The 27,367-nt window shown below is 42.5% G+C and overlaps 1 protein-coding gene across 6 annotated transcripts in view; it reads right to left on the bottom strand.

Annotated features, from left to right (window-relative positions):
- DYRK4 (dual specificity tyrosine phosphorylation regulated kinase 4) overlaps positions 1–27,367 on the bottom strand; it is a 48,927-nt gene that overhangs the window by 18,584 nt on the left and 2,976 nt on the right. For 2 of the 6 annotated variants that reach the window (XR_010068303.1, XM_063308389.1), the window contains exons 2-14: positions 26,007–26,109; positions 23,138–23,219; positions 20,904–20,995; positions 20,159–20,296; positions 17,474–17,557; positions 15,429–15,578; positions 13,496–13,616; positions 9,366–9,529; positions 6,687–6,823; positions 5,992–6,132; positions 3,900–4,038; positions 2,773–2,860; positions 1,683–1,855 (exon numbers count right to left, since the gene is read on the bottom strand). Coding sequence is in view for 5 of the 6 variants with exons in the window: in XM_063308389.1 (XP_063164459.1) it covers positions 1,683–1,855; positions 2,773–2,860; positions 3,900–4,038; positions 5,992–6,132; positions 6,687–6,823; positions 9,366–9,529; positions 13,496–13,616; positions 15,429–15,578; positions 17,474–17,557; positions 20,159–20,296; positions 20,904–20,995; positions 23,138–23,219; positions 26,007–26,109 (1,612 nt within the window). In the remaining variant the exon portion in view is untranslated. The remainder of the gene's footprint in view (positions 1–1,682; positions 1,856–2,772; positions 2,861–3,899; positions 4,039–5,991; positions 6,133–6,686; positions 6,824–9,365; positions 9,530–13,495; positions 13,617–15,428; positions 15,579–17,473; positions 17,558–20,158; positions 20,297–20,903; positions 20,996–23,137; positions 23,220–26,006; positions 26,110–27,367) is intronic. The other 4 variants (XM_063308392.1, XM_063308391.1, XM_063308394.1 and 1 more) reach the window with 4 other exon arrangements.

Below are 27,367 nucleotides of genomic sequence, written 5' to 3'. Positions count from 1 at the left end.
CAGCCCAATACAGCACACTGCAGTAATCTATGCAGGTGGCAATGAGAGCACAAGATCCTGTCACTTGGTCCTCCTGCACCAGGTTAGGATACCATTGGTGCAGCAGCTGAAAATGTAATGGTATGTGGGAAAGACCCTGGGAGACGGGTGAGGAGATGCTGCCTAGGGAAGTCAGATAAGGGAGGGCATATCCCAGAGCTGTATAATGGGAGAACTTTCAGACTTGCAAGATTGATGTCAGCCTTCCCAGGTAGACCAGACAGGAAACACAACCAGATGAGCTAATTCTACTTTATTGTAAGGCTACATTAACAGAATCTTGCCTCAAAGTACAAATCTCCTGCCGTCTCCTTTACAGCCCAATAACTCCCTTCTGAGCCTCTTGCTCCACCCATTCTGCAGCTGCAGGCTATGCCTTCTCTTATCTGACCGTTCTCCAGGCAGTGTCTCTTCTCCTGCCATCCCAAGTCTTTTCCCACATACCATTACAGAACCTGGGCAAAGGCCCCCAGCCACACCTGCTGTCCAAGATGAGTGCAGAAGAAGCCCACATCACGATCCTGCTCTCTTCTCTCTCACCCAATCGGCCCTTCAAGTAAACCAGCTCAGGAAACAGGCTGCACAAAGACTGCTGGGGCTCTACTTTATTAATGCAGGGTACAATAACCAAATCTTGAAAGCCTGGCAGAGCTTCTCTTTCCCTCCCTCTTATGCCAAAGAGAACCAACCCAGACAGACTTGGATTTCTTTCTTACCCCTTGTAAGAAAGGGGAATGTTAACAGAACATTGAAATGGGGAACATGACACCCCTCCTCCCTTCCAGAGCTAAGCTGGGGTTCACCTCCTTCAAGGCCATCTCGTCTACATATCCAGACCCTCACAGCCCCCAGGCACTGGGACAGAACATCAGCCACATCTTCCCCAGAACCTGGGAGAGCAATGTGTAGCTGGTAGCATCAGCACAGAATGACACCATGTCCCAAATTGTTGGATGATCTCCCCCAGTGGTTTAATATAGGTGTAAAAAGGAAGGGAGTGAGGACTGGCCCCTGTGGTACCCCACAAGAGGCCACTAGGCCAACTTTACCTCCCCCACCACCAACAGAGGAAAGAGTGGAGCCTCTGCAAAACAGCCCCCAATATCCAACCTCCACAGACAATCCGATAGGCTATCATGGTTGATAGTATCAAAAGCCACTTAGAGGTGTAAAAAGGCAAGGATAGATATGCTGCCCCATCCATGTCTGAATGCAGGTCATCCAGGAGAGCAGCCAATGCCATCTCAATCTATACTCAGGCCTGAACCCAGACCGAAGAGAGTCCAGATACTCCTCTTCCCCTGGAGTGCTGTGTGGCTACTCTGCTGCCCCCGTCTCAATGAAGAGGGAAGCTTGGAGATGGACAGAAATTATCCAAGACCACAGGACTGAGAGACCACCTCTTTCTCAAGACATGCGCCGTGGCCTTCTTCGAGGCAGCAAGGAGCTGTCCCTGGATGAGGTGTTGACAATCTTGTGAATCCACATGGTCCCTCCTCTACCCACCCCCTGCAAACATCTACCGTATTTCATTTCATTTCATTTCTTTTCATTTCATTCCAGCACATCTACGTTTAGGCGAGGGCTGGTTAAAATGGAACAAACTTCTGAAATCGTGTAATTAGTTATGTAACAGAAGTTACCTCCATAATGCATGCAAGTTGCTCCACTTCATTTTCCCCTGGAAAAAGTGGGTACCCCGTGTAGAGCTCAGCCATGATGCAGCCCAAGCTCCACATATCGATCGAGGTTGTGTAAGGATGGCCCAGAATGACTTCTGGAGAACGATAAAACCGACTTTGGACATAAGTGTACACTAGAGCAAACAAGAAAGGGACAATAGACATCAAAGGAAAAATCATGAGAGGGGGTAGCTCAGGTCACCACCAAAAATGGATTTTTCCCAGGGACAAGAAGTCTAACATTTCTCTGATTTTCCCAGCCACCCTCCATTTGTGCCAATAGATCTAATGCAGTTCCTCTTTCTTTTTTGAAGTAGTCGTTTACATGGCTTATTCCGGCAGTATAAGCCCCCCTCCACCCTCCCCCAGCTGAGTCTGTGCCTCTGTCTTGACCAGTTCCCAGCCCTCCTCATTCACTTTGGAGGGCTCTGGCCGAAGACATTTTCCCCTGCAAGAAACAGCAAACCTGTGCTGTGAGTCCTGGACTAGTGATGTAAACCATGGCCTATGAACCCCTCTATTTCTTGATGAGAGGAGGGAACCTGAAAAGAGTGCTCAAACCCACCACCACCACCAAATGGATTCCAGAAGCCCCCTCCTGCAGGCCTGACCAGGAGAACCTCCTCCTTGAATGGGGATCCTCGTTTAAGCTCCGTCCCAGGACACACCCGTCTTCCCCCAAATGCACATCTGAAGCAGGGACTACTCAGAAACTGAGCACCTTTGATTTAGGATCCACAAATGTTCAGTCACAGAGTATCTGTCTGAATGCATTAAATAGCTGAGCTTTGATAAGATCTGCTATCTAGATAGGTGATTCTGAGACACCAAAAGCAAACAGCCAGTCCCTTCTTTTTCTTCATCAATGCCTTAATGAGGAAAGGGCACTGACTCACTTACATGAGCCTCAAGACATTGACCAAGAGAAGGAAATGCTATTGCTATTTGTACATTTTGTGAGATGGCATCTTATTTACATTTATAAAAAAATAAAATTCACTTAAAAGTTTAAAAAATTAATAAATTATAGCTACTTGACTTTTCTGCAGACCTCTTTGGTGTTCATAGCAGCTTGATCCAAAATCAATAACTTTAAATGAAATTTGTCCAAGTTGAGATTGGCTTATTAGTATGTTCTCCTAAAGAATTAAAAAAAATTAAGACTGGGGGAGAAAATATCAGTGCATTTCATCTATCAGGTTATCACGCTAATGGCATCTTCATTTTTCCCTCTTCAGATCTCCAAGCCGTAACCGGGAACAGGATCTGTACGGCAGCCAGGGAGACAGAACTCAGTGCTTCCTGGCCCATGGTCATGTCTCTGGGTGCTGCAGCCCAAAGTCCCTGAAAGGCCCGGGGTTCCCCCCTTGCGGTCTGCAAAACGCTTTGAAATTGAAATACTCCAAGCACGAAGCACCCCCTTTCCAAGCTCAGGTCACTCCCATCTTGATTCAAAGTGCTCCATTTCAGGTTTGAGTCAGCTGTCCCAACACAGCCTGATTCCTTTGGAAGGCTTCTCTACTTGAGACAGGCTTACCTGCATCCAGAAGACTTCCAGAATGGTCAGAACAACCTATTTCCAATGCAGAGCAATCAATTTGCACTTGAAATGTTTTAACCTAACCTATTTTATCCCCTTTCCTTGCATAGAGGGTTTACTTAATGGCTGGCTTCACAAATTGTGCTGAGCAATGCAGTGGGATTCTCAAGTTGCCACCCTGCCTACACGTGGGCCATTCACACAATGGAGGGAGCATCCGAAGCAGCTGGGCAGCTGTACTGTTGAGGAAGAGAGGGGTGGAGCAGAAGGCAAGGGACACTGAAGGGGGCGTGCAATGTTTACACATTTCTATAACCCTTAGAATCAGTAGCAATTCAAAATATGTGCAAGAATTAGTAACTGGCTACTATCTCACCTGCTCACTGCCGTTATAAATACAAGTGGTGTGAAACTTTGCAAACTCTACCGCATAACACAGATATCACATACAAGGGACCAGCACTAGAACAAATCATTTTTTTACTTAACTTCATTGCACGTATCCAGAGCACTGACAACCTCTAACAAAATGATAGCCTCTATCCATTCTGAAAAGGGTTTTCTTACACCAAAATATTTTAAATTTCCAAACAGTAAAATTATTTGAAACCTCACCGGTAGGAAAGGATGGTACTTACAGGCTTCAGATCACAGTGGATAATTTTTTCTGTATACAATAGTTGTAAACATCTTAAGATACAATGGGTGAAACGACGAATCAAACCCAAGGTAAAACCTTGGAAATTGTTTTTCTTGATTAATTCATATAAATTTAAACTGTGGGATGAGAAACAGCATTTAACCAACACATACATGCAGGCGCAACTGTACTAAAAGCATCAAAGCTCGACTTTATGAAACTCCAGAGGTGTGATTCAGTTCAAAGCCGCTCGGAGACCCTTCAAGGTATCAGACCGAATCAGGTGCCTCTCGGATGCTTTGCAGACATTCAGACATGATTTGGAGATTCAGAGGACTTCCTTGACCTTTCTGGTTCTGCAGAGACTCAAATATTGCTGCAGATTTCCTTCCAAACAAGTGTGTTACCAAGTGAGACAGCTCTCTGATATTAACATCAGGACCACCAATGAGGTTCATCAGTTCCACAAACACTGCCTGTCAGAACAGGGGACTGCTGTTGTGCTGTTTGTGTCTTGCTCTCTTACCACAATCTGTTTAGGCAGGTCTATTTATAGTGAATGCAAAAAAGGAAAATTCAGATTAACTATGCTACACTTTCTTTATCTGGTTTGCTTTTCCAAATCCACAGTCTTTTAACCTTATCCTTCCTTAACTCTCAATCTATTTTTCAGACCTGAAGTATCATCCCTGTTAACAAGAGCCAGTTTGGTCTGGTGGTTAAGGTGCTGGGCTAGAAACTAGTCACCTCCTCTCAGCCCAACTCGGTGCAACGTAGACCAGCCTCCTCGTGGTGCACCCCGGGCAACGTGACTTGTCACGGCTAAATAGTCTGCACATCTGGCTGCTGGACCTCACAAGGATTGCCCAGCAAGAAAAAGCAGCATGAACACCGAACTGCTATGCCATACGATAGATAACATTGTATCTAGCCTATACAAGTTTGTCAGCTCTTTCAGTCCTCCATTGCATTCCCTTTCTTCCTCTCTCTTTCTATTCACCCCATCATTTTTTTTTCTTCTGCTACTTCACTGCCTCTGTCTCCTCTTGTACTAAATGAGGGAGTGTTCTTCATTATGTGAGCAGATCTGAGAAAGTGTACTGCTGGGCTGACCATTATATGTAACATAGAGTTTTTCTTAATTTAATTCGGGTTTTTTTTTCAGTTGTACAAATAGCACCTAATGTATTATTTCCAGAAAAGCTTAACCTTCCCATGCGAAAAAGACTTCCTGCCCAGAAATACTAATGGATGATGGAGCCCTGGGTCTCTAGGAAAGGTTACTTTTTCTGCACTTCTACACAGTTCTTGAAATGTTTTATTTTTGTTAGTTGGAACAGGGCATTTTCTGTTTTGATTCAACACAATTCAGGATCTTTCCTGTACAATCCAGACACTGTTCTTTCCTTACCTTGAAAGAGGTGCAAGGGGTAATATTTAAAAAATGCATCTCAGTGAAATCTGTCTGAAACTGCAGGATCAATGTCCTCTTCTGGGTCTACCAGCCCTGCTATTTTCACTCAATTTTGCCAAGAAGTAAAGATACAAATGAAGGAGTTGCTTTATTTTGATTCTTCCCCCATATAGTTTATGGTGGACTTTTTAATTGAATGGAATTTCAAGCCTCAGATTTAAACTCAACCTTTTCACTTTCAAATATCAAATTTTGAATTCAAATTGAATCTTGGTTGATGTGTGCATCTTACTAAAATCTAAGAACTGTCCAAGACGGTCTTGGGTTCACAAGATGTTTTTGGAAAACATGAGTCAGGGTTAGGGTTTAGCAGCTCAGCTGTCCCTGGGTGAGACCCTGTGGAATTGCATAGGCTGCCCTTCAGCTGCAGAACAACTTCAGGTCTCAGCCCACAGCCCCCTTCTACTGGCCAATTCCTGTTTATCATCATTATCATTTATTTTGGTCATTGACCAACAACATTACTAAAACAGTACTAAAACTGAAGCCATCCTGTTTATGGCTACTGATGCAATCCTACTTTGCAGGACTAAGATTGAGAAAATAATATCCAGCAAATTCACATTTAATCACTGTACAAACTATTACTGGAGATGACAGAACAGTGCATCCTTACCCTAATAATTCAAAGGAGATGCAGAAATGATTACGAAAGTAAAAATACTCTTTCATGTGGACGACGTTGTGCATATTGTCCTGGTCCTTTTGCCGTAGTGTATTTAAGATGCCAACTTCTACCAAGGCCTGATTGTGGAATCTGAATGCAAGGGGAGAATTACATAAACTCTGATTCTCAGCTGGGCCACTGTTGCACAGACCCCTGCCCCTAATGGCTCTTAACCTAGTTGCATAAAGCAAAGCATTAATGTGAGCAGACATACATAGCCTGGCCTTTTAACCAAATACTCATTGCCCCTTGCTTCCTTAATTTGGGTTTTCTTTCTGCTCTGCAATCCTATCTTCTCTTCTTAACATTACATTTTCTTCTGTTATCCACAAGCCGAAGCTGAAAGCATTTATAAAGATTTAAATGCATGCGCATGCATGCACCCTCCAGACATGCACACATATTCAGTATGTTTGGGCAGAAACCTGTAGCAACAAATTGTGTAATTGTTTCTGTTTGTTTACTTCCAAAAAATTGTTCTAGTCTTCTGGCTATAGATTAATTAACACTCATACCCAAGGATAATAAATCATAATTAAACAAAAACAAGTTATAAGGACTAATCCTCTATTCAGCTACTATAGTTGCCAGTATTTTATTTTTATCAGTAAAATGTAAAAAAAAAAAACACCTGAAAATCATACCTCTTTTTGTTCCTTATTATTTTCACTGCTACTTTTTCACCTGTCTTGTGGTCCACACACTTTACAACATGGCCAAAGGATCCTTTCCCAATAATAGCCAGGATTTCATATCTATATGCAATATGATCACTTAGTACCTACACAGAGTGACAACAGTATAGAAAGTAAACACAGCATATGTTTTCCTATTTCTCATGCCATATTCACAAAACAGGTCAGCACAAAGCAAAAATGTACATTCATAAGCACATAGTCTCGGTGGGTCTCACCTGACTCCCCACCTCTCCTGCCTTGAGGCACTGCTGAAGGTAATAAAAACTCAGAGACCACGTCAAGCCCAGCTTTCTTTCCAGCAAACTTTGGTAAGCAGACTCTATAAGTGGAGGTTAGCTGTCAGCTTCTCCCTCAGCCCCAGGTCACAAGCAGGAGATGTGGAAGCAGGGAACAAACCCTGGCAAGCGATGGACAGGGCCTCTGGTGGGCTCCCAATGTAGCTAGTGCAGGGTGCTCCTTTCGCTGGACCCCAGTTAGGGGAGAGTCATAAATTTAGAAAGGTTTGGGGGGTTCCCGAGGAGATCCGAGGTACCAGCTTGCTATTAGCAGGCTGGGCTAGGAAGCTCATTTGGCACAAGCAGTAACCCTGGTAAAACCACAAATACTCCTTAGCTTCACCCAAAAAAGCAAAAGGTTTAGACAAATAAATCCGTTCTGTCAGTCATCCCCAATTTTCTGCAATTCCGTTGTAGGTTCCTGAGCCATCATGGCAGCTGGATGGAGAAGGGCTGCCCTGAATTTATGTTCATGTTCCAGGCCAGGTTGCCAGGAATTTCTGGGCTTCAGGGGAGGTGTGAAAGAGGGCTGCCTGGCTATCCAAGGAGAGGAAAGGACCAATTCTGGAAGAATGATTCCTTCAGCATCAGGGAATCTTTTGATTAATGTTGAAGGAATGTTGTGTACTGGTAGAATGGTGTTAGGCTGTTCTTAAGAGCCATTCCATGATTTCCATGATTTGTTTAGTATGTAATAGTGCTTGTAATCACATAGAAGACGCAGTTCTGTGAGAGTCTGGAAGGGCCTTAGGAAGAGAGTTCCTTCCAGAAGGCAGCAGAGATGAGTATGGCTGTAGGCCTTTGTTCTTGCTTTTATGCTAACGTTGCAGGAGAAGTCGTCAAGTTGCAAAGGGTGGAAGGGAATGATCACAAAAGAACAACAAGCTGACAAAAAGCCAAGCAGGGGAATGTGAGAAAACAGGAACATGGTCCCTTGGTCCATGAAGACATCACCCTGGTGCTCCAGGGTCACTGCAGCAGCTCTTTCTGGGTTCCTGCAGACAATCACGTCGAAAGCGATGGGGGTGAGTCTAATAGGACACTCAAGTGTGGGAAATCAAACGATCTAATGACTGCTATTTAGTTATGGTTAGGCTGACTTCAACAGACAGGAAGGACACATGATGGTCTCAGAAACCAATCACTCCTATACAAGCTCATTCTCCCTTTAAAATATTGATGGACGAACAAGTCAGGGGGCAGGAAAGCCTCCCAAAGTGTTTTATGCTGTCCTTAAATGTTAGGTTGTCTTAATCTTAGCAGCACTGAATCTTTAATTCCTCCTACATGGATTGCTTTACATGTGACAGCCTAAAGCAACTAAATGAATGGTTACATTCTCTTTTTCCATTTATTTAATAAAGTAAATATATGCAACGCTCATACGATTGCTCACTGCTCATCCACAAAGGAAAGAGAGCTATTTCTCTAGTCACACCCCTCAAGCTACAGGCCTAGGAGATGGTAATTTTTTAATCACTCCTCCCCTTGTACTTGCCAATAAGGTGCACTGGCGGTGGTGTGTCTGTGTGTGTGTGTGTGTGTGTGTGTGTGTGTATCTGTCTCCCACCCAGGGCTAAGTGGGAGGAGACCACATGAAGTTTTGTCCCTGGCAGGTAGGGGGTGGAAGCAGTAACTAGCAAGCTCAAGGAAACCCAGAGGCTTTCTAGGAGAATCGTCCTGAGACTTCCAACCTATCTTCCCATGGAGGGAAGAAGAAAGGATCCCTGAAAGGTGCAGAGTTGAAACACATGTTACCCCCATGAATGTCTGTGATAAACCCTAGTATTTGCTAGGCCACCCAGCAACCCCCTAAGCACTGGCAAAGTCACCTGAAGCTGAGGGCCCGGAAGAGGCTGAAATCATTTTCTGTTTTGAAAAAATCACCTCCTATATGACCCTTTTAATGTATCAACACAACTGGTGGAAACTAATTATCCCCTTTAGCTTTCAACTGAAAGTTGTTCAGAAGATGGGTCCAGCCACAGGAGGATATCCTGAGCTAGACACATGATGTCAAATTGCTTGACTGGACAAGGCAACAGTTTTCCCAAAGACGCTGGATTTCATATTCCTATAAAGCTGCAGTTAGCCTCAAGAAGAAAAAAGGAAGCAAGGAGGGCCTGCCTAAGATCAGTTTCTCAGGAGGCCCAGCTGTAAGGCTCATTTCATATTGGATACGAGCCTTGAAGACCACCCAGATACATACCATATTTCCAACCAAGATTTATGAAAAGACCTTGACCTTCTTGGGCATCTCCTGCCCAGTTCCAGCCCCAGAGATTTCACCCTGAGGGGTTCTGCTGCCATGAACTGGATGCCAAGGCCTGCCATGGCGTCAGCCTCTTACCTTTCTGTAGGAGCCGTGGTCGTCATCATAGGAGCTGCTGTTCTCTGCCTCCGTGTAGCCTTCAATCTTCTTCGCCCCCAGGCCGAGAAACCACAGCTCTTTGTAGTCCTTGATTTCTCGTTGTTCGTACAGTGTTAGCTGATTTTTAAAATGTTTCAATGCTTCTGGTTTGTGAAGGAAGTCAACCGTGGGATATTAAAACAGCTGAATATACCGGAGGCATGGAAATCAATATTTAATGCACAGGGTAAATTGTTCCCTGTTCCCCCATCCCACCCCCAAAGCAATCACCACAGTTTCTGCCCCACGCATTGTGCTCCCTGCATAACAATGGGGGCCTGAGCAAGGAGGCAGCACCACATGGAAGGAATAACTCCACAGCCCCACAGATGGCCAGACTGCCTTGGAAAAGTTGCTGTGATGAAAACATGCAAGGAGGCTCTGCACTAGGGCCATTGCAATGGCAGGCCTGGATCACTCTGGTTTCATCAGCTGAGGGGCTTTGTCCTGCCTGCTGAGATTGCTGAGCATTGGCCAAAGATTCCAAGGCTATCTTGGCAAGCCTGGACTTGCCCAACTAGTCTTTGTCCCCAGATAGGCAGAAGAACACATCCCAACTGGGTTCTCTGCTTGAATGAAATGGGTATGCTAAGGGTGGGGGAGCCATGTGCATGGACAGATGAGCCTCTGCTCAGCTTTAGACTGATACTATATGGACCTTTATGTTGGAGATGTTAACAAATCAGCATGCCTCATTTTAGCATATGTATGAGTTGCTCTGGGATGTAGACTATGTGTGAGGAAGCTGTTTGCTGCCACTCCCACTTCCTCTCTCTCTTCCTCCTTCTTCCACCGACTGAGGAGGCAGCATGCATGCTACTCTCTCTCTCTCTCCATTATGGCCACATGCTTGGGCCTTGAAGAAGGATCTTTCCCATTTTCTGCATGCAGCTCTTAGCAGCTATGAGGGCTAAGAGTTCATTAAGTTCAGGGAACAGAAGAAACAAAGAATCTTCACTTTTCCACTGAAGATGGATGTAACTGAACCAAGAATAAAATCAGTAAGACTCTTTTTACTTTTAAATCTACTTTGTCTAAGCGTGTGATTCTTTATGCTTGGGAGGGCTGAGTGTGTAAGATCAATAACCTGTATTTCTCTGACGTGCTCATTAAAGCTATTTTAAATAATATTCTTTTTCTGTGTGCGGCTTCTCCACTGTGTTAAGCTCTGCTCCATTCAGTGGTCCTGGCTGTCCACTAATAGCTTTACTTTGCAGAGGGGGTAGATCCCTTTAAACCCCATGTATGAAATGAATCTGGTGGCTTCCTGCCTCAGTGCTTCCTTTTTATAGTAACACTCCCATCCCTGCTTAAAAGGAAGTTGTTCGAAGATTGTTAATAAAGGCATCTTCTCTTGGCCCAGGTGACTGGGAAAATGTAGGCTATCTCAAAGATATTTCTGGCCCAGACGATGCAGAAGAAGGCCATGCCTCAAACTTCAGACACACTTGGATCATGATAATCAGATGGATCTTAGCCAATCAGACTTATAGCTGGAGAGAATTTTGGACTTCCTGTGGGACGGCTTACAGTGGGATTTGACTAGAGATAGATTGGGTTAAATTAGGGTTAAATTGGGTATTTTGCTAATTCTTTCGGAGCTTGCTGCCACTTATTTATTTATTTATCCCACCTTAATTATTTTTTACAAATAACTCAAGGCAGCAAACATACCTAATACTCCTTCCTCCTCCTATTTTCCCCACAACAATGACCTTGTGAGGTGAGCTGGGATGAGAGAGAATGACCAGCCCAAAGTCACCCAGCCGGCTATCATGCCTAAGGCGGGACTAGAACTACCATGCCTGATTGGCTCTTGGGCTGAGAGGGAGGGACTGGCCCAAGGTCACCCAGCCAGCTTTCATGCCTAAGGCAGGACTAGAATTCACAGATTCAAACGTCACTTTCAGGGACGTTGGCCAGAGCATCCTTTTGGATTATCAGGTGGGCCTGGGTAAGGACAGCGTTATTCTGGGATGGTTTCAGCCCTTCTTTCACTTACAACAAGAAACTGAGGAGGAGACCACCACACTAGGTTCTACAGGTATCAACTTTTCTAGGTTTTTGGCATAAATATGGATTTTAAATGCCTAATATGGAAAAATAATGGAGCAATGCTCCACAAAAAAGGAACAAACATATTTCGTCACTTCTGGAGAAAGAAATGGTGGATTGAAAACGGCTCTGCAAAAAAGCAGAGCCGATGACCACGGCGAAGAATGAAGAGCCGGTGAATAGACTGGCTCTTCAAACCTCTCCAGACAAAGTGAGGATGGGAGATTATGCACAAGTGCTCCAGACAGCTGCTCCTCATGAGGAGACCACAAGACAGCCATCTCCAGTGGGTTTTGAGCACTGGGAGATGAGGGAAGAGCCATCTTGCTCAAACCACAGTGAGCACCTTTAAAAGGACACTAAGTTTGCATACTTCCTTTCCTAATCACTTTCGGAAATTGCTTACTTACTACTTTTCAGCCATTAGAAATCTTTTGATCAACAAGTCTGAAAACATCAGGTGAGTCTGCCTTCACTGTTACGCACCAGAACTTTATCAGTTTGTATTTGGAAATTCCACAGTATTTTAACCTGCTCATTTTCAACTATTTTTTCAACTATATGTTCCCACCAATTTTTCATTACTGGCAAATGATAATTTTTACAGATGTTCCAGAGAATCATTTTGGTGGCTGTGTTATGTCATTGTTTATAGTCAGTTTGCACAATCTTCTTGCACAAGCTGAGTATATGATCTACTGTTTCTTCTGCTTCTTTGCACAACCTGCACTTTGAATCATTTGACAATTTTTCATTTCTGGTCTTGACTGCATTAGTTCAAATAGCTTGCTCTTACGCAGCCAAAATCAAGCCTTCAGTTTCTTTTCCTTTAATGTTCCAGGTGTAAGCCATTGCCAGGCTTTATCCACTTTACCCTTGATGTTGTGTAGAAATTGGCCATGTAATGCTTTTCCTTGCCAGCGTTCTGTTCATGTTTTTATTATATTATTTTGATATTCACATTCTGTTTCCTGTACATTCAGTAAGTTCCAATTTTTAACCTGCATCAGTGCATATTCTTGACTGTCTTTTACATAATCAGCCAATTCATCACCATCATCACCATCATCATCATCAGCAGCCTTGATCAGCCATCGGCCTACAATGTCCCTTGATGTTTCATCTTACTGTTCCATGAGAAAAAGTCATATGGAGCCTGGGAGAGAAGTAATGGCCTACATGCAGATGGAACCATTTAGTACTTTCTACTGTTCAATTCCAAATAAGCTGTTGATACCTTTGAATGTTTACTGTGTTCAATATTGGGCTGCTGAAGAATGAACCAAATGGAAGTAGGAACTCCAAGTTAGGAACTGGGCTTTAGCCTGTTCTGGATGGGACTGGCCTCCTCATAAAAGTGTCCAGTCTGGGGTTGTTGCATGATTCATAGTGGTTGCTAAATCTCTAGGCGGGAGCAGTGACAAATAATGTGTTTACACAATTATACCTAATATGTTAGCTGCACTAATGTCTTAGCAGTCAGATTTGACTATTTGCCTTGGTTATATGAAATATCAGGCTACTCTGAAAAAAATCTGGAAACTTCATCTGGTGCAAAATGCAACCACTGCAGCATTAGGCCATGCATGAAGACAGGGCGACTTTGTCCCATGTTGAAAGAACTACATTGGTTGTCATAAACTTTGGGGGCATCATTACAGTTGTTGGTTCTAACCTTTGAGGTCCTAAAAGGTTTGAGTATCAAAAGTTCTGACTCTCTGCTTAGTTTTCAGGATCTGCATTAGAGATCCGCAAGATACTTTTGGAAGCCTGATGACTGGTTCTGTAGCAGAAGCCAAGAAACCTCTCCCCTAGCCAGGCTTTTAGGAAAGAAGATAGGACTCCCCTCTTCAGCCAGCCTCTGAATTATGGCCTCAATACTGACATGTGTTTTTAGCAATATTTTCCTTGTTTCCTGTGTCACATTATAATCATTTCATTTGGATGGAAAGGTGGGGTAGAAATTGAATAGTTTCCCTGCCGTGTTTCCTTCAACACGTACACCGGTACTGTACCTGTTGAAGTTAGTGGGAGCTTGAGGTTGTGCATCTTCTCCACATCTGACTTGCTGCTCAGCCCTCTGGGGATGTTTTCAGAGTGACTGGGAGGAAATGGCTGGACTTGAGATCGGTTATCCTGTAAAGTTGCAGGAGTTTTGTTTCTTTTTTTTAAGTGGCTTTGTTATTTCTATTATTTATTTATTAATTATTCTGGCAGACTCAAACCCAAGTTTCAGTGATTTACATTGTAAAAATATAAACAGGATAGAAACAGCATCAAAATAAATAATTATGCATTGCTGGGCCTTCTCTGGTTTTTGCAAAATTAATGTTGGACAAAAAGTCATGAATTAAAAATGCACTTTTGTATTTTTAGAGTTCATGCCCTGGTTCACCTTCACACTCCCACTTGCCCTTTCTTTAGATCTTCTGAATGGCCTAGAAGGGGCTGAGCCTCCATGGCTGTCTGGAGCCGCCCAGCACAGCGCCCGTCTCCTGCTGAAGGAGCCAACCAAAAACCTGGCTTGTTGTTATAATTAGAAATGGGGGGCAGGGCAGGCTTTCATGATGGGAGTCAGTTTGGCTTCACCTTCCTTCCTCAAACCACTTCTTGTCCCTGTAGGCAATGCCAGTTTCCTCTTACCCTTCCTTCAGGTTTTAAAAGTAACCTTTTTCAGACATCTCAACAGTGTATTGGTTTACTCGAAAATAATGAACAAGCCAACTTTCAAATCTAAACACACTCTAAGGAGAAAAGGAAAGTGTTTCCAGGTTGTAAAATGTGTTGGTGGGTTCTTCATTTTTGTTTTTGTTTTCGGTAAACTTCTCCAACGGAGGCTATTCCAGGGTGAGCTTGCTCTTAGCCCAGGAAGAGGAGAAGGAAGAGGTGAAGCCACATGCTTTGCCTGAACGGAGCACTAATGGACCCCAGACCCCCTCCTCTGCGACTCTCTGTCCTAAACAACAACTCAAAATACTGGAGCCCTGCAGGGTAGAAGTACTGCATTTGTTTGCTCTGTTTTTCTTTGACTTTCAGAATCCACTGTCACCTCTGACGCTGTTCAAGGAAGCCTTCATTTCATTTTATTTCCTTTCCTATGAATAGTCCACTCGTTCCTCCTGCATTCAGCCTGGCATTCAGCCTGGCTTCACTGTACGGGACCCAGCTGTTTCTTTCCTTCTCTGCACATTCGGGCTCCAGGGGGCATCGGGGATGGGATTCTCAGAGCACAGATGTGGCAAGTCCTCCTGCAGCTCTTGGGGGGGACAGGAGAGTCAGGGATGGCCAGTCAGTCTGAGCTGCAGAGAGAGGGAGAGGGGCCCCCAAAGGGGTGGCTGTCCAGCTAGCTGCCACCTCTCAGCCATAGAGCCTGGCTCCCATTTCCTTACTGTCCTGGTCTGATAAGGGTACCTCCTGGGGAAGGGGAAAGGGGGCATCTAGTGAGATGCCAAGTCAGATCTTAACCTGGAGCCTAAAGGTCTTGCATGAGTTGTACTTCTGGGTCAGGCTCCTTCTGCAGCCAGGGTGACCCTAGAGACCCCAGGATCGGAAACGCTCCACCAGGGAGGTCAAGGGCTGTGAGCCCTTGACAGTCCATCCATTTTCTTCCTGATGCTTCCAAGAGCTGCTTGTCGGGGGACCATTCTTGATTTACTTTCCACAGCGGGCATTGGCCTCCGAAGGCTGCTCCAGTGAAGGCTTCCCTCTTCTGCCTCCCTTCCTTCCCCTGATGGACAAAGGGCTTTTCTGCTCTTCAGGAGCCTTCAGACCCTTGGGGAGCTCCGTGACAGCTTTGCTTCCCAAAGAGTCAGGCTTCCTGAGAACTCCCTTTGCCACTTCTAAGAGCCCTAGGTTTCTGCCACACTGGTATAGCCTGGCATGCATTTTCTATTCCCCTGCTTTTAGGGTCTCAGTGCAACAAGGAGATGCCGAGGCACGGAAGCTTACCGGATGCAGAGCCGACACATTCTGCAAGTTCTTCATGGCTATGTGGGGGAAAAGAGCGTCTTGCGGGGGAGGCTTCAGAGCGGTCACCACCAAATGTGGTTTGGCTTGGCATTCCAAGTGAGGGAGGGCGCTGATGTTGCTGTTTAATTTCTGAGGAGGAAAATATAAAGTTAATACCAGTGGTCGGTTTTCATAATGTATTTTACGCACATTTTTATAGAAGCGTAATTAATGAACTCATTAGAAAACCTCTGAAGAGGTTTTCTGGCCAGAGGCCAGACTGTTTTCTGTGGTCCCAGCAGCTGGCATCCCTCCCCGTGGGTCCTCCGGACTGCCACTAGAGGCCGGAGGCGGAAGGCGAGGGATGCCTTTCCACTCACCTGAGAGCCCCTCCCTCCTCCAAATTTCCCAGAAGGCTTAGAGAATTCAAGATATTAGGTGGGAGGGAGCACGGGCCTCCCCCGCCCCCTGCTCATAACAGCCTCCCTGGTAACTTGGTGAAACCCTGTTTTTAAGGTATTCAAGAATTCCTTAAAAAGAAAGAGGAATGGTCAGGAAATGATTTTCTTTGTTACTCTTAAATAAAAATGTTTTATTCCAAATAAGCAGATAAAACAATTGTGCCTTTCAAAGTTCCTTTTTCAAAAGGAAAAAGAAGGACTGGCTTGGTAAATGCTAAAGCAATGCTTTTGGAATTATAATAATATATTGTTTAGGAAACCATCAGCTATCTTTACTTTCTTATGCTAAGTGGAGAGTAAAGGTGGGGAGGGGCAAGCCCTTTCAGACTTGCCAGACTCTGTTCCTGCAGCCTTACAGCAAAGGGTTAGGGTTAGGGTTAGGACTCTGGCTTTGCTTCCTCTCCGGACTATCTCAAAGGGCTGACAGAGAGTTATCTTAGGAAATCGCAACAGTAGTAGTAGTATGGCTATTAAAGATTGGATTCAAGATATTATGCATCTGTTTATCCATTTTTGAAAAGGCAATCTTTTCTACCAATCAAAAAGTGATACAGATACTGACATGCAGTTGAAACCAGGACTGTTTCTCCTGGGTTTGACGGATACACAGCCCGAGAAGCAGCAGGGGACTTTGCTTTCATACGTGATGACAGCAGCAAGGCTTTCCTATGCTTTTCTACACTATGCTTGACGCTAAGGCAGAAAGGTCCACAGATTCCCTCAAGGGAAGAATGGCCAGATTAATGGAACTGGCGCAAATGGCTAAGTTGACAGCATTGATAAGAGAAGACACTGTGACTGGATTTGTTTCTACTTGGAAACCGTTTTTGGACTATTTGCTTGTATCTGAAAGAAGTGAAGTTCTGATTTTGTGTTTTGACAATTAAATGGTTTGATTGTATAGAAATAATGTTACCTAAAGTTTAATTAATGGTAAGAGATTAAATCTGTATAATATGCATTTATATCTATGTTGGAGAAGGTCGGAAGTCACCTTCTTTTTATGCATTCTCTTTCTGCACTTTTATAGTTTTTCCTTTTTCTTTAGCTCTGTATTCCATCTTTCCTGTATTCTATCTTTTGTATTTTAACTATAATTTGAAAAATAAAATTCTAATATTAAAAAATGATACAGCAAAAAATATGCCCTTTTGCAGAGATTTCATGAAATTTTACGATAGGGCTTATTTATTTCTTTTACATTAGAATTTTTCATACAGTGTTTAATACGTGATACATAAGTGATATGCTTAGATTGTATATAATTTTCTTTTCTTTTTCTTTTTGTTCTGTTGGTTTGTGTTATCATTTATTAGTTGGTCTTTTTGTGTACTCTTTTGAAACACTATATTTACAGCTTTACAGTAATTTTGCATTCAGAACTGATGCAAGATATCTTAGTTCCTTCTCTGATTCTATTTGACAAAAGGATAATAATAAAGAAAATAATTTGCTACCTTTTAATAATAGCTCTGCTTCTGAGGTGACTTATCTTTCCCCACTGAACACTTTAAACAATCAGCCAAGGTGGCCTTTGGAAACCCCCACAGGCAACGTTTGTTGCCCACATTCCTGTACAAATACCTGTCGGAAAGCTTTGTTGGATCCATGACGGCTGCCATCTTGAGACGGCAGCTGAGGCTGAGAAAGTGCTTCTACCTGGGATGACTGTGAAGTAAGCATGGAAAAATAATGCCCTCATGACTGCTGTGCCAAGTACAATTACAGTAATTAGATGATGCACCTAAATTAGTAATAGGATTTTTATGTTTAATTATTCTTTATTATTCCTAATAACAAGTCCAGTTCCAAGCTCATAGTGTAAGAGTCTGGACATAGGTGTGAATGGGAGGATCCAAATTAATATCCCAACACTAGGCCGGCTGGTGCCTGTTTGAAAGCATCAAATGAAAGGGACCAACTAATGATATTACATCAGAATTTACAGAACGTGAAAAAGAAAACAGGGAAAGTTGTCTCAGGCACAAAATTACTCTTGAAAAGTTAACCAAATTCTCCTTTGGTCCTTTGTTAGAAAGAAACAAAACAAAACAAAACGACTGCTGTACAAAAGAACCCTGACTTGGAGGTCTTGCTGGATTCCACATGCAGGGGATATAACCAAGCAGCATGACAATTGTACCCAAAGCCCATTGCACATTCTCTGGGATGTAATAACCTAATTTTAGCATTGAACAACAGTAACAACAATACATTCTTAAGGCAATAATCCACTGTTCACAAAAATACCATATTCAAACTCATTATTCCAAAATGCCTATCAAATAGATAAAATCAATTTCAAAGGTTTCCTTCAGTTTCTTGTAAAAATCGATCACTGGTTTAGGAATCTGTGCAGATTCTTCCCAACCTCTAGCATCTGTGGACCTCAGCAGTACACAGGACAATCCAAAAAGCACATGCCTAAACTGAATAAAGTTCCCAGAAGCAGGTAAAATGAATTCTGCCTTCAGTTCTATAAATGCTTTAAAAACTGGCCCTCAGAACAATGTTGATTCAAAGTATTTGTGTTGTGAGAGGCCTAACCTACCTGCAAAGCCAGATTTACCAGCTATGCTTCATTTGGATTACCCGATAGCGTGAGCTTTTCATAGCTAAAAAGATGAAAGGCATATCTCTGAATTTTCCATATGAATCTTGTAGCATTAAGTAATTGATCCCTAAACAAACAAGGAAAGGAACTGGAACCCTTGCCATGATTTTAATGGAGTCACATAACAACTTTCAAGCTGAGTCCAAAGAAGATCTGAATTTCCCTATTATAACTCATAAGCAAAACTAAAATAAAGGCTTAAACTGGGAAGAACAGGAAATTAAAACCACCTTTCCCAACAGGTAATTGTGGTTTATGCAGTAAAACTCTTGAGAGCCCTGCCAGAAAAAGTTGTAATATGAATCCACCAGAAAAGGGGTAAAAGAAAAAAGGAAGACATCTTAAATTCTATATGTATATGTATATTCTTTCTTAAATATAAATCAACCTCAAAGTTCAATTCCACTCATATACTGCAAATACCAAAGACCAAACTGTCTGTGTTTTCTTTCATACGTTTCAGAATTGGAAATAAATTCATATTTACTAGCTGAGAAGGCTTCTTGAAATCCTTATACTAAGGTAAACAAAGGAATTAAAACGTAACCTAAAATCCCAGTGGTTAGATTTGTCAACATTACTGATATAACTCACTGACATCGAGCCTGACTTATTCCATTTTCCAGAGTAATCAGATAGGATACCACATTTATATTTTAATCCGACCAGATTAGGAATGCAAGCAGCTGAGCCGTAAAGCATCTAATCCCCATACTGCAGTCTATACTCTGCCTCGTCAGGGTATCACTTGAGTGCAGTCAGAGTTTCTGAGGCACAAGCTAAAGGTTCTAGACCCAAATTAAAAAGAAGGGAAAGCAGGCCAGCTGGATATGCTCTCCGGCACACTTTAGTCAAGGTGATAACGTGTTGCTGATAATAACACTTGATTGACAGGTTTGTCTCCCTTTTTTTCCCAATCACTACCTTGCTGGGACAAAGTAATAACAATTCCGTTTCAGTGGCACACGACTGGTTTGACTCATATTTAGCAGCGACCAAACATCTGCATCCCTGAAAAGCTGATAGGATGCATATATTATTAATGCATATTTACTAACAGCTGTTAGTTAAATCCAAGCAGAAAAGTTTAGTAATATTTGCTGTATAATAACAATAACAATAATAATATAGCAAATATTACTAAACTTTTTCTGCTTGGATTTAACTAACAGCTGTTTCTTTTTATGAGACAAGTGCACCATAATATGACCTGAAATAATTTTTTAGCTGAATCCCATACCAAAGACAAAAAACAATTCTAGCCTTCCTGATCAATCTGCTTAACAAAATAATTGTCATTCAACAAAGATACATTCAAAACACTTTGAAAAATATATGAAAATTGTTGTGGGATGAAATTGTTACCTTCCCCAGTAACAATTGAATGGAAACAGTTGTAACAACTGTGTCATTTGCTTTAATTTAAGGTATCAGTGAATGAGACAGGCAAATGTCTAAGCAGAACTCATTTTTATATGCAGAAGATAGCAACTTGTGTTCACGCTGATCCAGATTTCTCCAAACTGAACTCTTGTATTTGCGGAGAACATGGAAACCACCACATGAAAACCACCAGTTTAATGACTGTTTCTCACCTGATGAATATTCTGTCTGGTGGGAGAGTGATTTAAACTCAATCTTAGCAACAATCTCACCTGCTGGTGCCGGTCCTTAGGATTTGCCAGCCCTGCGCTTCCTTTCTTGAACTTATGAGTTACAGACATGTTTTCTTGGGAAATTAAAGTCGGTACTTCCCACTGTCTTTGGACCATAGTTTTAGGCTCTGGTAGAGACTGTAACAATAAACCAAACATTTTCAACCTTAAACCTGTTTTGACAGACTTTCAGCTTTGTGCTGAAGTAGGGATTAATTTAATGAGTGCCATTGCTTCTAATGTATGTGCTTTGATTAACAAGTTCTAATGAATTCTAGTTAATATATTAACATGTTTACAATACAACTGCCTTGAAAGCTGAATTTGGTGGAAAAGCAGTGTGGGGGGTTTTAATTTTTTTTTTCAATTGGGTTCTCTAAAAGAGATATAATTTGAATTATTTTGTACTCATTAAGACTTGCAGAACATACAGTGGAGTAGCTTAAAAAGCACTTACAGCTGGTCAAGTATGTAATTGATAAAGTTAATTGATGTTATGAGTACAGATGGTGAGCAGGAGGGGGCCCCTATCCAGGGGGGAAAACGCATGCGTAGTTTAGAGGCTTTGAGCTGTCCTTCAAAGACTCAGAACAGACCCGCCTTGACTTTGGGGTTTATCTGCCTGGGTTTTCCCATGCTCCTTCAGTTTGGTAGGATTTTCTGTCTACTATAGCAGTTTAATAAACACTAGAGATATTTTCCTCATCTCAGCGTGGTCTTTGCTTAAGCCAGGACAATTGCTTACCAAACCTATTTGGGTGTAACTTGTCTCACATGATGTTTGTTCTAGCTTGGTTTTGCTTGTTGTATAGCATGTGTCTCCTTTAGGAGTCTTTCCTGTTTAAAAAAAGAGGGGGGGAAGGTAAAGGCTGCTCCATTAAACATATCAGCTTTATAGTTCCCCCTGACACAGGTTTGCTTGAAAATAAATTCCAAACATTTACATGGGATTGCAGCCTTATATACAATAAATTGTCTCTTTAGCCAGATTATATATATATTCAGCAGTTAGGTACTGCTGATTTCACACTACATCCAGTGGTGAAAGACAACTGAGGTTAACTGGACAAAGAAACATAAGAAGTCAGAATTTTAAAAAATGGTCCATAATAATTTGGACAAAGTCTTCAGCACTAATAAGGTTCTAGAAACTAGATTTAGTGCTTATTCTCCAACTTTATGGACCAATTTTTTTGTAGTGCTATATATTGTGAAATAGAATACAGCCAGCAGTATGGATTCTATTGGCCTTTTAAATATGGGTGCAGCTGCTGGTCTCATGGCAACAGATGTTGGGGCAATTAAGGTCCCCCATCACCATGTGTCTGCCATTTGCTTTGAGGAGGCATCATCCACATCTTCTCATCTACTTGTTCCTTCTGTTATTGTATGCCCTGTGCTCTCTGCAAGACTGTCAAATCCATTCATTTGGATATCTGACCAAAACCTGAAGCTCCTCACTGGACTGCCAGAGTAGATTTCAGTCAGCTCCCCCATTTTGTTACTTGCTCACTGGTTTGTGAAAGAACTGTCATTTTGCATGGACCTAAGTCAGGCCCCTAGTTTCCTTGGGTTGGAGGGAAAATTTAGGATTTGGGGAGCTTATTATAGGTGCTCGCACCAAATGACTGATGATGATGATGATTTTATTTTTTAATAATGGAATATAAAAAAGTACAGAACCAGCAGAACAATAGTAATGATTGTATAGTAAAAAAAGAAAAGAATGAAAATATAAATATACTGTCATGATTAAAATAAATGAAATGTGACAAAAAAGAAAGAAAGAAAGCTAGTGGAAAACTATCCATATTATAACTATAGATAACAATATAACATTAATTCATTCCTTAAGCTTATCATTAAATCTAATCCATACAGAGTTATTGGGTCATCTTCTCATTTTTAGAACAAAGAGACTTTTCAAAAATAGGTAACAAACTGTTATTCTGCATCCATGCTGTAGAATGCAGTAACTAGTTTATTTAAAAGCAATCTTAAAACTGATGTGAAAGATGAACACAGCAGTAGTGAAGGATACTTTATTATTTGGATGGTGAATATATTTACTGTCACAATTGCTCTGATTAACTTTTATAGCCCATTAAGAACAGTCCTGAAATATTTCATAATTGTTTCTCTGCTGGAGATTTCAATCTAACTCAAGATTTTTACATAGGTAGAAGCACTTCAAAACAACCCTACTTTTTCTCAAAATTGGAAAGCATTACAAGCATATATACTGAAATTCAAGTTAATAGATATTTGATATTTTTATATCCCAAACACAGAGGACATTCTTTTTTTCACATGCACATTAAATTTGTTTTGGATTAGATATTTTTTTAAAAAATTCATCCACTTTGGTGGATCAAGTTATGGACTTTTCAATAAGCCTCATTTCAACTCAGACAGTTCAACTCCAGTGACTCTGTGAGGTTTAAACGTTATAAACCAGGCAATTCTAGATGTCATTTTAATATTTCTCACCTAAGAGATTGGTTTTTTGCAACCTATATTAAGATACTCATCCTTTGAATGAGTGAATGAATGAATGAATCAAGAGTTCTACTAATATGTTAACTTTTGGGGTGCATTTAAAGCATTCTTCTTCTTGCCTCGACTCCCAGAGGGCGAACTGTTGGAATCGTTCCGTGGCCCCTTCTCTCTGCCCGTTTTTCTTGGCAGTTGAGGACATCTTTGAATAAAGCCTGGCCTCAGCCACCTGTTATTTTTTTATTTTCTGGCAATGCCTCGGGACATTGTGTGGAGCCAAAGGCATGCTTGGAAATGCCAATTATTGTTGGGGCTGATGCGGCCTGTGGGATTCCCATTTATGTTAATAAAATAACCTGGAACAAAAATAACAAGAGGTGGAACCAGAAGCCTTCCTGTTTGGCAAATGATTCAAAATGTTTATGAAAGGTTAAAAATGGAACTTCATGAGCCAAAAGTGTTGATAATTCAAAATCTGCTCACCACAGGGATCAAGCTGACCTGATCCAATTCTTTTTTCTCCATCTTGCTTCGAAGTGTGAACAGCAGCACTTAACTCCCTTTCCTGCAAGAAAGGAAGGCACAAAACATCAGAACGACCAACAACATTTTCAACAGCCTGTTCAAAGGTACTGTCCGAGGAGCTTGTGTTGTGCCATCTCCTTGCCATCTTCACAGTGTCTTTCGGCTGGGAACCTTCCCATGGGATTCCATGGTGTCTTCCTTCTTTTTTCCTACTTAGAAGCTGGTATCTGCTGGCATTTTGCTCCCTGTGCTTGGAGGTTTCCTGGGACATCAACCAAGACTCCACTGCTCAAATCAAAGAGACCTGCAGACCTGCCAACCACAAAGGTGGGGCCTTTCTGGCCATGTGCTGCCTTGAGTTAAGGAAGGGCATTTGCTTCCTTTGTTGGTTAGTCTACATGAAATTGGCCAAGAGAGAGAGAAAAAGAGGCCAGATCCTGCCTCTATCTGTCTGATTACAATCCACCAGCCAGTCCACAGTGGAGAAAAGAACCTAATTCTGTTCAAAAAGTTGAGAAGATCAAAGTAGCTAGTGCTTTCCTAGGTATAACTTCCTTTTATGATTTGCTAAAAGTAATTAATAGCAATCCAGCAATGTGGAGCCTCCCTGGTGTTTAAGATCACACGTGTTATTTATTGTGATCCTTCCTGGCTGCAGATCCAGAACCTTTGAAACTGCATAACTGCCCTGAAGGTCAAGCCCTGGTTAGCCTCCTTGACTGCTCCCACTTTTCTTGCTGCCAGTTCACTTCCTTTCCTAGAAGAGCTTTATCTTAATCTGAGGAAGGTTTGCTCAGTTGCCTCTGCCTGTCTCCTCTATAACTGCTCTTCTTTGCCAGCCCAGCATCCACCCAGGCAGGAGTCCTCAGCCTCCTTCTCAGATTCATTCGGTCATCTCTCCTACTGGAGGCCTGAATGTCATCTTGGACCACAAGCACTGACAAGTAGCTCGGACTGGTAGATCAGCTGCACCCTCACATTTTCCCCCTTACAACCCACATTTAAATGCTTGTTTTTTCGTACAATATGTATTCTTAGTTTTTTTGTAATTGTATTGTTTTATTTTAATAAGTTTTTGGCTTATTTCTGCATCACCTTTGAGATGATTACATGGTATTAAAATATATTAAATAAAAATGAATTTACTAGAAGCAGGGAATATTTTATATACAAGTGATTTGTACAAAAGCTCTTCTTGAAACAGAACCAGAGGCAATTAGTGTCACTCAACACGAACAAGTGACAGAACCACTTTTAAACTGTGAGAGCAGGGAGAACCCTAATGAATTTTTCTTAAGGAATAAGAATAAACTGTTTCTGATTTCACAAAACCTTTTTGATTTGAAACATAAATGGACCATGAGTATACCATCAGCCCACAGTATGCAGGATAAAATACCGAATGGTTTGGTTCGAAAAAAGAGCAAAGATTGCGTGAACATGTATCTGACCGAAACATGGCAGAACAGAGAAACAGGAGCAAGCAGGGCCCCACCTGGAAGGACCTCTGGGCTCTCCTGTGGACCTTCTCAATCCCTTGAGCAGCCACAGCTTCCCATGTGGGGAATCAACAGAGTGTTGAGTTCTCCAAGGTGCTGACGGAGCCCAGCCCCATCGCTGCCTGTCCCTGCAACAGCCAACTTCTTCAGGTCCTGAACAGGTCAGAGCATCCTGCGTGGGGTGTGTGTGAAGATTTGGCACAGTGAGCATTTAAGGAGGGGAGGCAGGAACCTCAGCTGTCTGGGGAATCTTCAGCATTAGATTACATACATTTCTTTTTAATGAAGTGCCTGAGGATACAACTACATGTATACACCAAAAAGTTTCAGACTACTTCAGAAGGTATCAACAAACACAATGGATTTTTAATATAATTGTTAATTGATAAAATAATCTGTTTTACATGTATCCCGCATCTTCATAACCATCCTGTCTTCCCCTCCCTTCCCCCCACCTTGCGCCAGTTCAAATCCTACATCTGTCTAGCCATGCCATGCCTCTCATGAAGGGAGCTACAGCTCACAAGTTTCTGCCTTTTAATAAAATTGGTTAGTCAGGAAAGGTGCTACCAGACTCCTCCTGATTTTTGGCTCCTGGAGACTGGCATGGACCTTCTCCTACTGTGTCTACAATGAGAGTCCCCTTCCCTTCAAGAAAGTTTGTTCTCCTCCTATCATCTTTGGAGACCAAACTAAGGAAGAAGTCAAGCATGTCTTCATGTCAGGACTGACCCACACCTTCACTGCTGAACTTCTGCTTCTCCTCTTTACTGGTTCTTTCCCAGAGCAGCAGGTCTGAGAACGCAGGACGCTTCGAGATTCAGAAACTGCTGATGGGAGCAGATTGAGGGTCTCACAGTGGCCCACTTTTCACAGTTGGGGGATCCAGGGACAGACCAATAGATATTGGCTGAGATAAATGCTGAGTCTTCATCAATAAGCCCAACAGGCAAGTCACAGTGAATCGGTATCCAAAATCAGAGTCAAATGAAACAGGCTAGAATTCAAAGACCAATGTTTGAATAGTAAGGTGACATGATTTATATATATTAGCTAGCTACCATTGCATGGGGCTCAATTCAAATGGCTAGCTGCTCTTCTTGTAATATGTAAGTTAAGCAGATTTGGGAGCAATATACATCCATGAGTCTGTTCCTGCATTGCATCTTTCTGTTTATCCAGACTCAGTTCTTACAGCATCTTCTTGTTCATTTAGAGCTTCCTCAGGAGAAGAAACAAGAACATTCTTGCACCAGTTAGCTCCAACCCTCCTGTCCCACCAGGGGGTCATTCTAGGGGCGCAGCTGCTTAAGACCTCTTTTGCTCACCTTCTGGATTTTAAGGTTGGATTTTTCACCAGGTTTCAGTATAACCGGGAGAGCACTTGACCGTCCTTTCCTAATTTTTTCAGACTTGGTGCTAGTCTTCTTCCTGAAGAAAGATAATGGGGGGGTGGGGCGGAGGGAATAATTATGGTACAAACATTGAAGAAAACCTCATGTTTCAAAACACATGGTCAGGGTATTATTTCATCTAGCTGTGGTAGATGAGATTTTGTAATGAAAAAAAAAATCAGACACATCAAGGAGCAACATTAAAGCATCATTTCTGACCAAAAAAATAGAACATGTGTTTGGGAACTGTGAGATGTGCCCACCAAATGGGCAAACAAAATGAACTTGAAGAGTCTCTACAAAGGCCCTTCCACGCTGACCCACAGACTTGCTTTTGAAAGACTGCATTTTATTTTCTACAATATGTGGTGCTTTACTACAATGATATGAAATAATATGAAATAATACGAAATATGAAATTATTAGGTGTCACAATCCATGAGATACAGCCGTGCCTGACACAAATGTTAACATCAACGACCAGGGAGGGGCCGGGGGGGGGCAAATTGTATCTCAGAATGCAAGCAAGCAGCATGCAGTGATCCAAAGCGCCCTCCCCTACCCCACCTAACGGGACTGCCACGTAACACAAAACTTTCCAGCAATACTGCCCAGCCGTCCCTAATGGGAGGTGAGCCAGCCTCCTTAAAATTCTCCACGGACTACAACACCCAGGGGCTCCCAAGGCTCTGCCAAGAAGGTCAAGAGTTGACCCACAATGCCCCTGAAGTTCTGAAGACCCTGCAACTTCCGGCAGGACTATTGCTGGAGGGCTTCAAGCAGGAAAACTAAAAGGGGCCCTGACCCACCATGTGACCTGCTGTGAGCGGCCTTGAGTTTTGCATAACTAGAAAGGCGGGATATAAAATTAAAATAAATAAATAGTAAACTGTCAGGACCAAGCCTGCCTCACCTGCCTCTGACTCGGAAAAGGAAACTCTTTCTGAGCCAGAGGAGGAATTGGAAACTTATGGGGCTGAAATTGGGAAAATGAAACTCCAGTGTGAGTCAGCAGCACGGGAAGAATCCATGGCGCTGATTGGGCAAGATTCGGGGGAGGATTTGAATCCTCCAATCAGCGCGCGCCAACGACGGGCTGAAAAGCGCACTAAGGAGAAAGCAGCCCGATTGGCTGCAGGAGACTCCAAGCACGCCAAAGACCGGAATAAAAGGCAGCTGTGCAAAGAGCGAGCAGCCAGAGACACCAATCTCCCAAGCCTGCAGCTTCGGACAGAGTCCCTCCCAATGTCGGAGACAGCATCTGTTGCTGAAGAGGAACCAGCGCCTTCACTCTC

Source organism: Candoia aspera, chromosome 7 (genome assembly GCF_035149785.1).
Source record: "Candoia aspera isolate rCanAsp1 chromosome 7, rCanAsp1.hap2, whole genome shotgun sequence".
Taxonomy (NCBI): Eukaryota; Metazoa; Chordata; class Lepidosauria; order Squamata; family Boidae; genus Candoia; species Candoia aspera.
The sequence above is the reverse complement of the archived record's forward strand: the minus strand, read 5'-3'. Positions and strand labels throughout refer to the sequence as shown.